This window comes from Phocoena phocoena, chromosome 11 (assembly GCF_963924675.1).
Source record: "Phocoena phocoena chromosome 11, mPhoPho1.1, whole genome shotgun sequence".
Lineage (NCBI taxonomy): Eukaryota > Metazoa > Chordata > Mammalia > Artiodactyla > Phocoenidae > Phocoena > Phocoena phocoena.
In genome coordinates this window covers 38,774,143-38,788,649 of record NC_089229.1, presented here as the reverse complement: position 1 = coordinate 38,788,649, position 14,507 = coordinate 38,774,143, and the positions used below count along the sequence as shown (strand labels likewise).

The 14,507-nt window shown below is 38.9% G+C and overlaps 1 protein-coding gene across 3 annotated transcripts in view; it reads right to left on the bottom strand.

Annotated features, from left to right (window-relative positions):
* PPP1R12A (protein phosphatase 1 regulatory subunit 12A) overlaps positions 1–6,875 on the bottom strand; it is a 150,112-nt gene extending 143,237 nt beyond the window's left edge. For 2 of the 3 annotated variants that reach the window (XM_065887846.1, XM_065887847.1), the window contains exon 1: positions 6,636–6,872. In XM_065887846.1, the coding sequence (XP_065743918.1) occupies positions 6,636–6,872 (237 nt within the window). Of the gene's footprint in view, positions 1–6,635 lie in introns of all 3 variants that reach the window. The other variant, XM_065887844.1, reaches the window with a different exon arrangement.
* Positions 6,876–14,507: the final 7,632 nt, after the last annotated feature.

The window sequence follows — 14,507 nt, the reverse complement described above, 5'->3', positions numbered from 1 at the left end:
AAAAAAAATCCTGGCAGTTCCTAAAGTTTAGGACAGATTTAGAGATTAATTTAAATATGGCATTACTGCATTTCAATTACCATAGAAAGCTCTTAAAAGTTTTGACTAGCCAAACAACAGCAGATGAAGAAAATAATTAGATCTATGTGTATGTGTTTCATTTGATTCTCTACTGATTAACATGGAAGAACTTCCAACTACTAATCATCAACCATAATGACTGGAAGATTTAAGAATACTTTCTTCTTCAGACTTAAAAGACATGTAGCATAGTGTTAAATTTGGGCTCTGGAGTCACATAAACCTGTGTCAGAATCCAGCTCTGCCACTTATTATCTTGGTAACACTGAGCAAGAAAAAAGGGACACTGTGAGAATTAAACGAGATATTGGTTATAAAACTATCTAACATAATGTTTCACATGTAGCAAATCCTCAGCAAATGTCCACCAGCCAATTCCTTTCTTCAATATAACACTGGGATAAGGCATGGCTACTACATATCCAACCCTTATTTAGAAGAAACTCAAAAATGACTGTTGGAGGTCTTCGACCTTTCAAAGAGATATACCAAAATGCCAAGACTCCATTTGCCAACCCCTGTGGAACCTCACAAACTTTCAAAAGAAAAGTGGGGTGAAAATCATCATTTTTGGCAGGAGAAAGGCAAAGAAAATAGCAACTTTGGGAAGTGTCAAGAAGTAACATGTTACAGCAGTAACAAAATAATGTTCTATATTTTACCTCCCTCCAAAGGTTTCTAAATAGTTATATTTTTTAAATTATCTAACTAGACAGTTTTTAAAGTACACCTCTTATGTGAACAGTATTGTAAAATGTGATAACAAACATAATGAAAAAAATTTTTCCTCTATTCCATCTAATGTTTCTACCTGGCTATACTAAAAAGTGCTCAGTCACAGCTTGCAATCACCCTGTAGCTGAAGTACATGAAAGATGGTCTTGGTTATGACACTTCAAAGTCAGACCACAAAACTGCTGCCAGGAAGCACAGAGGTATCAACTGCAGAGAAGGCATTATAACAACAGCACTGTGGGCACTGGTGCCCTACCAGAATACCCCATTTATGGCTAGGGTTGTCCATTTATTTGTAGGAAGTGAGGGGCCAGTTTGGGGTTAGAAATTTTGTTCAGGTTTGTTCTGTTTGTTTGTTTTTTATGGTTAGGATGATTTCAATAAAAAGTTTGAAGAGCCATCAGCCATTTAAATAAGATTATGTAGAGAAAATAACTTATACTGTGTATTTTTTAAACACAGATTTTAATATTAGTTATAAGGTATCCCACAGATTCTTCCAAGATCTTAATATCCCCCACCAAAAAAAAAAAAGTAAACAATTATAAACTCTACATTCAGTTTTAAAGAGATTTCTCATATACAGCAATTACACTATTCTCTAACAAGAGACTCAATATCAGCTGCTTCCAGTCTCTTTTTCTTTTGGTTGGAAAACACTTTAAGTAGCCCTATTAGAATACTTTTTAAAAGAGAGTTACATTTCAGATTATGATTCCGTGAAAATGGCTTGGCTGAGAAGGTTAAGCACTTGAGAAAAAACTCAACAAAAGTATTCCTTTTACTGACAAGAGGGGAGTCACATATTCCTCAAAGAAGCTTCAAATGGCTCCCTCAGAAGTAGATAAAATTTGTATTTTAAGAGCAAAGGGATGTAATATTAAACTTACCTGCAAGTCTGTATGTATTGAAAATCAAAAGGAAAACTTTATTTTAAAATTATAATAGCAAAGAACATGGATTTAATTCTACTCTCTGTATTCCTCTATAGGACCTAGTTCAGACCTTTATAAAGAAGGTAGCAAATTAACTGATGACTCGAGTGAATATTTTTCTATCTCTTAATCAATAGTTAAACTGGTTCAGAATTTTTTTGTATTCTGTATTCCTCTATAGGACCTAGTTCAGACCTTTATAAAGAAGGTAGCAAATTAATTGATGACTCGAGTGAATATTTTTCTATCTCTTAATCAATAGTTAAACTGGTTCAGAATTTTTTTAATGGGAAGGAGGTTAATATTAAAAAATTTTTTAAATCTCAAGACATTAAAAATATCTGCACAGAAGATCCACAAGTTCTACCATGTGCAAGAACTGTACTCTAAGTAGCTGGGTGTGAATGTTTTAATGATTTATCTTACAACATACAAATGACTATAAAACTTCCTATCTATGATACGAGGTAAAAGATAAAATTCAATAAATCTTTAGTGAGCGCCTACTGTGTGCCAGGCTCTGGAAATACAAAAATGTGGAAGATTGGGTCCTTACAGTCAGCCAGGAAAGACAAACTTAAAAACACACACTACTCAGTAAGAAGCATTTTAACAGCAGCAAAGAGGCAAAATGTAAGGTAAAATGAGCACCCCAGAGGAGAGTCTCTCCAGTGACATAGTTATTATACAAATTCAAAGGACAGAAAGATCCTTTCTGGAGGACAACTGGGTTGAACCCTGAATAATGACCAAGATTTTGATTGGCAAAGAGGGAGGGAGTATATTCTAGCGGTGGAAAAAGCAAGGCCATAGGCATGGAAGTAAAAAAAGTAAAGGATATAACACAGTGGGGATATATCAGGTCTAACCTAAGTGGTGAAACACTTTAAATCTGAATTTATGGAGAGGAGTGACATGACTGAAATGATATTGTTAAAAGATTAATGTGATAGTAGTATGAATGCTAGATTGGACCAGGGAGAGAAGAGGAAGGGAAAGCAATTAGGCTATTACCTTACTCTAGAGATAAAAATAATAAAGGTATGACCTAGATTGATAATAAGAGTAGCAAGAAAAAGAATTGATGTGAAGGCAGTTATGAAGACTGATTGTCTATATGTAGACAAGGGGATGAGTAAACAATAATTAAAATGTTTAAAGCTTAATCTAGAGATTAATGACATCATTTTCAGAAACAGGCATCGATGAGAAGAATAGGTTTGGTGAACAAAGAAAAATATTCATTTCGGGTTGAATTTAAAGAAATTCCTGATATTGATGTAAATAAACAGTTGCTATTCTACGGCAAAGGGGGTAGACCTCTATTTACTACATCACTACTTGAAGATATATTTTTAAATATAAAATCACAATATATTGAATAATATTTTACTTTAAATCAACAGTTCGTCATCAGTAGAAAAATGGAAATGAGGGATTGGAGCTCTGCAGCAATGTGAGAACTGGAAACTGACTTGGAAGTCACAGGCACAGAGGAAGCAGATAAGATTTTAAGGTAAAATCAAAAGGCTACACTCACAACTGTTTGAAGAAATCTCAGCTCTGTATTTTATGCACACCAGTATCAGTAAGCATCAGCAATAAAGCATTCTATAGAAAACTATTATTACTCTCCTAAAACCTTTATAAAGTATACTGAAATAAAGATACAGATCATATAGTATTAAGACTCTACCAGGTAGCTCTTAAATCAGAGCTGATTATTGCCCACTGATAAAAATGAAATTCTACTCTAGACCTCAGTTCTAGAAAATCAGAAGTTTATAACGTAACTCCAGTACTGTTTTCTAGCTACTGGAGGGGGTTAGGGGAAGGGAGGTTATTCTAGAGACCAAGATAGGAAATTTGACTAGAAACACTGCTTTTTCTCCTATATGAATGACCTATTTTTACACACACACAAAAAAGGAAACTATCTTTCGTAACTTCTAATGAGAAAGAACATTCAACCAATTAAAGGAACTTTTAAATATAAGCTGTTTATATTAAAATGGAAGTAAAATATTAGATTAAGAAGAGGATTTGTAGGTTGTAAAGTTCCTAAAACTCTTCTCCTGACAGTGAAATTTAAGACACTCCATCCAACTTCCCTGGCGGCCCAGTGGTTAAGACTTTGCCCTCCAATGCAGGGGGTGCGGGTTTGATCCTCAGTCGGGGAGCTAGGATCCCACATGCCTTGTGGCCAAACCCCCCCCAAAAACCCACAAAAACATAAAATAGAAGCAATATTGTAACAAATTCAATAAAGACTTAAAAAAAAAAGGTCCACATTAAAAAAATCTTTAAAAAAGAAAAAAAAAACACTTGATCAAAACCAAAAATGGAAATGAATATTCCAAAAGACTAACCAATAATTAAACTGGCAAAAACATTCTGGTTATTCTATGAGCTTTCAAGAGGTTAAATTAAAAAAAAATTATTCCAGGGCTATTAAACAAATCAATGGGTCAATTTTGGTTTTATAATTTAAGTATTTAAAGCAATCAGTATTCAAGAGATTTTTAAGGTTAAAAATTTTTGTGATTCTTTTTTTAAAAAGTTTTATTTATCACCTTTCACTATCTGTTGTTCTGAATTTGCCCAAAGCGAACTCCTTGTTCTCCGTCACAATGGCAAAAAAGTACAAGAGTCAATAAATGAGAAATGAGGGTGGAGAAAACATAATAAAAATTTTAATGGTTGATATTTTAAAGACTTTGGCTTCACTGAGTTAAGGAATGTGCAAATAAATTACAAAAAGATATTATGCAAATGATTATGCATAAACTTGGCAACTTCTGCTTAAGTGTTTGTCAGCTAAAACAAAATATCTAATAAAGACAACACCTAAATAATGCCAAACTTACCACTGAATTCAGTTAATCAGGAAGACTTTGATAAGCCTGATAATTCTTGCAACATGTCCAAATTTAGAGGAGAAAAAAAAAAACCTCTAAGAAGCCTGTTAGATGTATTTTCTCTTTCTACCTAAGCCAATAAGAATATAAGTATTAGAAGTTTTCCTCTTCCTCCAAGCCAATATAATTGGGTTCCTCAACAACTGTAATAACTTTACATTTCTATATGACAACTTTAATAAAACATACTGATATAAACCATTATGCAACCTTATACTGACCTCAAGCATACAATAATCTGTCTTTCTGAATCAATTCCATACTAAACCATGTAAATTACACTTGAAAGAAATTTGAAGAGTCATCCTACATAATTACATTATCATTTCTAATGCCGAAAGTTTCTTTCATTTCAACACCATGTTTTTAGCATCTAGAGTTATGCTATAGCTTAAAATAAACCTCAGCCAAATAAAAAGTTTATTATACATTAGAGACTCTAAATTAATGGAACAGATAAAGAGCTAAAGACCATGCTATATTTTTACTGGGTGCCACACGCTAAATTCCAGATTTGTCCTGCAATTTGTCAGTCATTACAGTTCATCCAGTCAACTTTGTAAACAAAGGCTATAAGCCAAGTTTGATATGAGAATTCAATTAAATAAAATTTAAAACAGTCATCATTCACTAAACAGGAAGGAGTAAAAGGAAAAATGCTACCACACACCTCTTTTAAAAAAGCAGCAATATGCATGAAATATGAAACCGTAAGTTTCAACCTTCCAAACAAGTTTTTGTTACAGCATTAACCAACATCTTCCACATATAACCAAGGCAACTTTGAGTTAGTTTACAAGTCTTTTCATTGTAAGGGGAAGCTATTGCTGTTAAGTCGTTTTCTAGTAATTCCAAGTTGTCCACTAATAAAACGGAAAGAGTTTATGTTTTGACACCTATTACCATCACTGAAAAACTGCTTTTTAAGAAGAACTCTAAGTGGTTGTGTTGCTTTTGGCCTGTTAAAGGCAAAGCAACATTATCTCCGGATTGCCAATAGTTTCTCCTTATTTGGCTAACATTGAGAGATCCCAATCAGACTACTATAAAACTTTAACATGCACAAAGCATCCATTTTGAGAAAAGTTCGTGAACAGCTTTCTTTTTTCACACCCCCCAAAAGAAAAATGAGAGCTTGGTAACCGGCTTTGAAAAGAGTGCCTCGTATTTATTCTTCTCTTTTTAACCCCAATGCACACCCCTGGACGTGGGGCCAAAGGATCTCTGACACTGCGGCAAACGCTACTCCGAGTTAGAGGCTCTTTCGTACGTTCCGGCCCCGCGGTGGGCAAGCCCTTTAGAACGCTTCCTCACGCTACCCACTTTCACCCTCTCCCCTTCAGCCGGTGCAGATCAGCTAAATTACACCGCTTCCCCCTCCCCAGTGACCAAGAGTAATAAAGGAGAAAACAGGAAACCGTCTGCTCAGGGCACTCGGCTTAGGGCGTTTGATTACTATTATCATCATTTATAATCAAGTCCTAAAAACTACAATAAATCCAACGCCCTCCTAACAAGCCAAAGACGTCCCTCTACCCAAGTGTCCCCAGTGCCTCTTGTTCGTAGTTTTCTTCAGCATCCGCCGTCCTCCGACTCTGACATCACTGACATCGGAGGCCCAGGCACAACTCCACCACACCGCTCCCCATCTCGACCCCAAATCCCAGACACACGTCCACAAATGGCCCTGGGGCCCCAAGCGGACCACAGTCCTTTTCCCCCTCTGCCCCGGAAATCTCCTGGTTCCCTTACTCCACCACCAACTGGTCTGAAGGGGGCCCCAAGCCTAGGGCCCTCCCTCTACCAGTTCTCTCCCTCCCTCCTTCGCGGGAAGCCGCCCCCTCACCCCGCGGCAGGGAGTCTCCCGCCGCCCCCAGCCTCAGGAGACCAAGAGCCGAGAGGAGGCCCAGGCGGGAGGCTAACGAGGACCCGCAGGGTCAGGAGAGCGGCGGCGGGGCGCACAGACCTGGTGCAGGGCAGTGAGTCCGTCCACATTGGCGTAATTGATATCAGCGCCGCGGTGCAGCAGCTTGAGGACCTCGTCCGTGTCGCCGCTGGAGCAAGCAGCCAGGAAGACGGCGCCATCATCGAACTTCACCTTGGTCTTCTGGCGCTTCACCACGGGAGGCTCGAGGTCCGTCTCGGAGCCGATCCAGCGCTTCAGCTGCTCGTTCCGCTTCTGCTTCGCGTCCGCCATCTTCATCCCCTCTCCTGCCGCCGGGTCTTCTTATCGCGAGGGGGGAAAGGGGAGGCGGAGAGGGAAGAGAGGGGAGGCAGGGGGTGTGTGACTGTTTCTATGAGTGCTGGCCAGAAGAGGGCTGGGAACCGGGAGGAGACGCTCGAGACTTCCAGTATCCCACAGAGCACTGGGGCGGCGCGCCCGGCCGAACGGACCTCCCTTCCTACTTCAGAAGCCCTCCCGCCCCCCGCCCGGCCACCCGTCACCGGCGGCCAATCTAACGTAACTTCGCGAGATCCGGGCAGGGAGGCGCCCTTCCGCCAGTGCGCATGCGCCATGGGCCTGTGCCCGCCCCAGGAAGAGCGCTCCCGCGAGCCGCGGCGGGGGAGGCTAGGCCACCGGAGGGAAGCGGGTGTGGTCCAGGCCGCCTGGGCAGCGGGGGTTGGGACCAACCTGGAAGGGCGGAGACAGGGAAGGAAGGTTGTCCTGCCCCGCTGAGGGCTCCTAGGGTTCCGGAGGCCAACAGTCGGGTTGTATGGCGGCTCTTCGGGGCAGACCTGCCTCCAGGGCTGTCTCAGCTCTGCCGAGTCGTTTGCTCAGGGCGGAGGATTTTCCTATTGGCTGCGTTATTTGAATGGAATGGAGGATAGATAGGTCGTGAATTAAGCGCTAGTGATTTCCCTTTCTGAGGAACTCAGATGAATTTGCTAAGAACCTTTTAAAAGCAAGGTCTGTGTGTACAGCCGAGGGATTTGTTGGTAGTTACGCCAGATCTCAGCCCAAGGTGACCGCCTTGTGACAAGGGTTGACCTGCAGTAATTGCAGTGGCTTTTTGCCAGCCTCCACTGTAGAAACGTCTTTCATCTTATGCTTATTTTTTCTTGCTTTGTTGTGTGTGTTTGTTGTTTTTTTGTTTGTTTTCTCTCGCTCGTATTTTGGGTCCTCTTTCCCTTCTTTCAGTGCTTTAATCCTGTCTGCTACTACCCCGGAGTTTAGCTCTGCCTTGTTACTGGTCCTGACCTTTTAAGGGATTTCTGGTTCCTGCTCCATCGCTTTCTAGGGGTGGATAAAGACCCAGCTGCTTCTAGAGTTCAAAAGGAATGTTAATACTACGCAATTGATTTAACCGGTATTTTGTGAATACTTACTATGAGCCAGTCATGGTTCCAGGTACTGGCGATACAATGACGATTACGACATATTTAAACCACCTTTTGAGATCACATGTTCAAAATATTTCATAATTTATCATAATCATAAAAAGGCTTTTGAACTTTGTCATGTATGAACCGAGCGCGCGCGAGCGATTTGAAACAAATACTAACGTCTTTTGAGCCATCTATTTGTAATCTTCACCAACTGATATTTTTCTAAACAATACAATATTCTCATTCACTATTTTCTAGAACATTTAGCGCCAAAATAAGAGAAGTCATATAAGGTTAGCATTGAATGGAACTTGAGGGATCATCTGTACTGAGTCTCCAAAGAACTAATGGACTTACCTCATTTTTCTCAGCAGCAGGATTAGTATTCCTTCAGAAATATTACGCACCTGTACTGAGTTAAGCATTGTTCTAGATGCTGCAGATACAGCAGTGAAGAATTAAGCTTCTCTTATTTTCCAGTAGACTACATTACAGCTTATCATATTGAGAAATAAAAAATGGGTAAAATGTGATTAGGAAACCACCTGCCTGTAAGACCAAATTTTCTGAATAGCAATTACTAGGATAGTAATAGAACCCAGGTGTGCTTAAAAATATTTCCTCTAAAAATATTGTAGAAATAGAAAGTGAGTGTAACATGCCTAAAATGCACCAATCAGAGCTTTGAATAATGACAGTGTTAGGTGCTGGAGAACTCTTAGCACTAAAATACAAAATTCCTATTCACTTAAAAAACTCCAGAATACAGTTCTTAAAATAAAAGAAAGGAATTTGAAGATTGCCTTGTCAGCTCTTCTATCTACCTAGAAAAACTGACAGCTTATCTTTACTATTTCCCAGGAATGTTATGGTCTATTTGGTAGCTCTTAAAAGTGCCTTGGAATATAGATTGATATCTCAAGTTTTGATTTGGGCAAGAGTTTGGTAGGAAGTATGTTATTTCTGATTCAAGCACTTACTTTAGGATGTAAAATTAATAAAACAGTAGTTTATTAATAAATTGTTAAGTATCATTTCCCAAAGTCTACCAGACAAAAACAAAACAAAATAAAAACCCACCAGGGCTGTTAATATATGAAAATTTCACTGAGGTTAGCTTTCCTTCTCCAGATCTAAGGGTCACGGAGTTCTGTGTTAATCTCATTGCAAGTGCTGTTAAACTGCCACCTGTTTGCCTTTTTAAGGAGAATTTTTTTAAATGTTTTGAATTAATGATACTGAAGACCTACCACTAACTGCAGAAAAGGCAAAACTTTTTGTTTAAAAAACAACACAAAACCAGTCAGTTCATAATGCCTTAATAGCAGAATGAACTTAAAAATTTATCTAAGCAGAAAAAGAAATTGAAGAAATGCAAATATTTTCATTTCTTAATGCCCTCTGAGTAGATAAGGGTGTCAAGATACTGTTCAGCTCTTTTAATGCAAATTAAGCCTTAAAATAGAAGTGCAAATTACACTGTATTAATTTGCTAAATGTTTTCCTTTGCTGCTGCAAATCATTAATCAGTTGGGGTCTTTAGTTATTACATGCAGGAGATTTTCAGAAGAGGATCTGTACACATCTTTTTCAAAACTTAAGTACATTACAGATATCCCCTACTAACCATTAGTTTACTTGTTAATTATCAATTTGAAGACATTTTTAGTAAATCATAAAATTTAAATCTTCACACATGCACACACACACAAAGCTTAGAATTTTTTCTGTGTTCTCTGATGTACCATCATCTAAAGAGTGTAGCATAATATGTTATTATGCTCCCAGTCAAGTTTATTTTTAGCAAAATAACTAGAGAATGTAATAATATAGGATGCTTCAACATCTGGAAGGAGAGTTTAGGTGCGTGAGCTCCATCTTGGAACACTAGCATTTAGTTGAAGGATTCATTCAAATGTCCTTAAACTGAAATTCTGAAAAAAGCTTCTAAATTCCTCCAGAGACTAGAATGCAAAAAAAGGACAGAGTAGGATATTAGAATAAACATGTGCAGTGATAACAGACACAACATCACTGGTAAAGACTATACTCAGTTTTGGCAGGTGGGAATAATATGAGCCTCATGTGGTTGTTTTAAGATTAAATGAATAATATATATTAGAAAGAAAAAAAATGAGATTTTGTTCTCTTGTATTTGCCTCTTATCCTTCCCTCATTAAAGCTGATAGCAACTCGGCTTCCTTGCCTCAGGGGATGTTTGTGGCAAGGAAGAAAGCAGAAGTTGCTTTCAAAACACTTTCCTTCCTAGCTTGAAGTGACCACCCCCAAATATCTATTGAATAAGAATTTAGGGCTAGTAATCTGGTTGGAAGTAGTGTACCAGTTGGCTAGGAATTTATTGAAGCTACACTTGCATGGTATTACAGATCAACACAAACAGGAACATTTTCTAAAATTGCTTGTATTCTCACTTTTTAAAAATGTTATTTCATAGTATCGTGTAATATTATTTCTATTTAGGGTGGAGAAGGGGGGACTTGCAAGCAAAGGGAATCTCCCAAGCCATTTTTGGGCACTTCTGTGGAAAAGAAGGATTTCACTGAGAATAAAACGTGATGCATAGGCTAAAAGGATGAGAAAGAAGTCGGTGGGCCTCTGGAGCAGTGGGGATTTGCTCCCTGATCTCTGGAAGTGTCCCTAGAATGTGACAAGATCTCAGAATGAATGGCTTAATGCTGCATAGAGAGGCTGGAACCTAAGCATTGGAACTCCCACTAGCCAAACATAGGTGTGCCCCAGACTTGGTCTATACTATGGTCTGAATGTTTATGTGCCCTCAAAATTCGTATGTTGAAATCCTAATCCCCAAGGTGATGGTATTAGGAGGTAGGGCGTTGGGGAGCTAGTTATGTCACATTAGTACCCTTGGCCCCTTCCACCATGTAGCGTCACAGTGAAAGGACTACCATCTATGAACCAGGAAGCAAGATCTCATCAGAAACTAAATCTGGCTGTGCCTTTGATCTTAAGACTTCCCCGCCTCCAGAACTGTGAGAAATAAACGTTTGTTGTTTATAAAGCTGCAAGTTTATGGTATTTTGTTTTAGCAGCCCAAATGAACTAAGACAACCGGAATGCAGCAGTTTGATAGACCAGAGGTTGATGGGTCAATACATATTGATTAACATCTATTATTTGTCAATCATCATTCTAGGTTCTAGGCATATAGGAATGAATAAAACAAATAAAGTGCCTGCCTTTAATAAACTTACATTCTAGTGGGGAGGGACAAAAAATGAACACATTTTAAACGAATAAATAAATTCAGATACGGCTAAGTGTAGTGAGGAAAAAAATTAGGAAGAGAGAAGGTAAAAATTGTCTAAAGTTACTAGCAGTTAGGCAGATGTGGGGTAGGGAAGAAAAGTTTACTCTGATTAGTTAACCAGGAAAGTTCTGAGCTGAGGGGGTGTCCAGGTTTTGTGGTGCCTGACATTTATGCAATTTGGGGATTCCTCTTTAAGAAAAAGGATATAAAATTACACTCAATTAAGTGTAGGGCCTTGGAAGGGACCCACTGAAGTTAGAGGCCCTGAAGTTTTGCAGTAAATCTGCCCCCAGCTGGAACTTAAATGTCGGGAAGCCACCTGAAGGGATCATGCAGGCTAGGACAGATGTTCCAGCATTAACTAGTATGTAAACATGGCTGTAGCACTGTGTAGTATGACCTCAGAAACTTGACACACACCCTGGTGGAGGTTAAAGACCACCAAGAATGACTGATATAGAATTCCCTAGTGGTCAGGAGTTTAGGTTGAGATTAAGTTATTTATAGAAAATTAGGCAAGATGAGGACTCTTTAAGTGAGATTCATTCCCAATACATAAATAAAGAGTCAGCTTTATTTATGTATTATAGCTGACATTGCATATAGCTGACATGTAGTTCATTTTCTATTGGTGCCATAAGAAATGACCACAAATGTAACACCTTATAACAATAACTATTTATTATCTCACAGTTCTGTAGGTCAGAAGTGCAGGTGGGCTCAGTTGGGTTCTATGCTCAGGAGGCCAAAAACCAGGTATCAGCTGGGCTGGGCTGTTAGCTGGAGGCTCTTGGGAGCTCATTTAAGTTGTAGTTGCAGGACTGATGTCCCCACTTCCTTGCTAGTGGTGGACTGGGAATCACTCTCAGCTCCTAGCGACCTCTTTCTGTTTCTTACACATGGCCCCCTCCATCTTCAAAGCCAGCCACAGTGTGTCTAATCCTTCTCATGCTATGCTTCTTCTCTTTGACTTCCCCTTCTGCCATCAACCTGAGAGAGGTATCTGTTTTTAAAAGTTGCTGAAATTAAAAAAAAAAAAAAAAGTTGCTGAAATTAGAAAATCTCCCTATTTTAAGGTCAACTGACCATATAAAATAACCTGATCATAATATCCTATTTGCAGGTTCCAGGGATTAAATCAAGGACATCTCTGAGGGACGGTTTTAGAAATCTTGCCTGACACAGGACTCAATAAATAATAGTTTCTTACTATCTTACATTTCAATGAACATTTCTTAATCACCTACTGCAATCCAAGAACTAAGAAAAAGAATGACATTATCCTTTAGGTTAAGGAGTTTACACTTTAGTAGAGGAAACTGGTATTGAAATAGGTAATTTAAATACAATGATAAGAGCTAATACTTTTACAGAATTTACGAAGGGCCCATTCCTGTTATAAGCACTGAATGAATATATTACTGTACAGGGTAAAGAAAGGGATACAGATAAAGGGAAGGATACACTTAAAGCAGTGTATACTGTTGAAGGACAGAAGAGTGTACTTTGGGTTGGGGGTGGGGGCTGAGGGGAGGGACAGATGGGCACAGCCTATCAGGGAGATCTTTGAGAAGGAGTGATACATGAACTCATCCTCAAGGAAGAGTAGGAACTAGCCAGGCACAAACATGATGTGTGTGTGAAGGGGAGTGGGAATCTTGTATGTATAAAGGCAGAAAGAGGGACAGTTACATAGTATCAGAGCACAAAACATCAAGAAAGTCATAGCAGGATCCAAAACTGGAGAAATAATAATTTTATAATGGAAGGTCTTAGATACAAAGAAGGGGGACATATTTATCATTAAAATGATGGGGATGAAAAGGAACACAGAATTGTTCAGAGTAGCTCAGACAGCCCTAGATAAAATGTGAAGAAAGCTTAATTTATCTTTGAAAATTCCTCTCCTCCCCATTTATCCTGTGACTCATTCTTGCTATTAGCAGATGTAATCCGTCATTGGCATAAACTGAGAATTAAGATCTTAGCTAATAAGGCTTAAAATATGACCCGTCTATCTCATTTTAAAAGAAAATTCTCAAAGACTGAAAAATCATCAGGGCAATGACAAGCCACCAAAGCCCTCATATGTTTAGGCCAGAATGGGCAACACCTTTTCTATTTGAAAGGCTAGTTTAAATGGCAGCTGGTGTTGTAGAGGGAAGCTAATGGGATGATGAGGACTGTGTGTCCTGCTGTTTTCTTCCTCTGCTCATTTGTCCATTCTGATAGCATCTTGGAGCATTAGGCGTATCCTACTGGGTTATCCCCAATTATGCTTCAGTGAAAGGGTTTGGCTAGACTAAATGACCTCACAGTTCCTTGGAATTTACAGAGAAAATTTATTTCTACTCCACCATCACAACTTAAATATAACAAATAAATGAAAACTTGGAATACCACTATTAAGATGATGGAGACTCGTGGTTAAAAATTAATACTAAAAATTGGGGAGAAATTAGATATAAAAGAATACATAGATAACTAGTTAACTTATTCTAAGTTAAATATATATATATATATATATATACACACACACATGCATACACAGTATAGTAGATGTCTGTTTTTTAATTTCACCTATCTGGCATGCCTTCCCTCTTCTATTAATAGTGATGCGTAGGTTTTCTCAGAAGGGGGGAGGGATTATTTGTTTCACTGCACAGAGTCTTGGAATTATCAAGTTTCCCTACCCAGGAGTAGATACATAAACCAGTTAGGATTCTTGATTGCAAAGAAGACAATGCCTATTTGTACTAGTTTTCTATTGCTGTGCAACAAATTACAACAAATTTAGTGGCTTAAAACAACACAAATTTTTAATTTATTTTTTAAACATTTAAAAAATTTTATTTATTTTTGGCTGCATTGGGTCTCCGTTGCTGCGCGCGGGTTTTCTCTAGATGTGGCGAGCGGGGGCTACTCTTCGTTGCAGTGCTCGGACTTCTCACTGCGGTGGCTTCTCTTGTTGCGGAGCACGGGCTCTAGGCACACAGGCTCAGTAGTTGTGGCTCACAGGCTCTAGAGCGCAGGCTCAGTAGTTGTGGCGCATGGGCTTATTTGCTCTGCAGCATGTGGGATCTTCCCGGACCAGGGATCAAATCCATGTCCCCTGCATTGGCAGGCGGATTCTTAACCACTGCACCAAAAGGGAAGTCCCACAAATTTTTAAATCATAGTTTCTGTGAGTCAGGAGTCTGACACATTTTTGCTTGGTCTTCT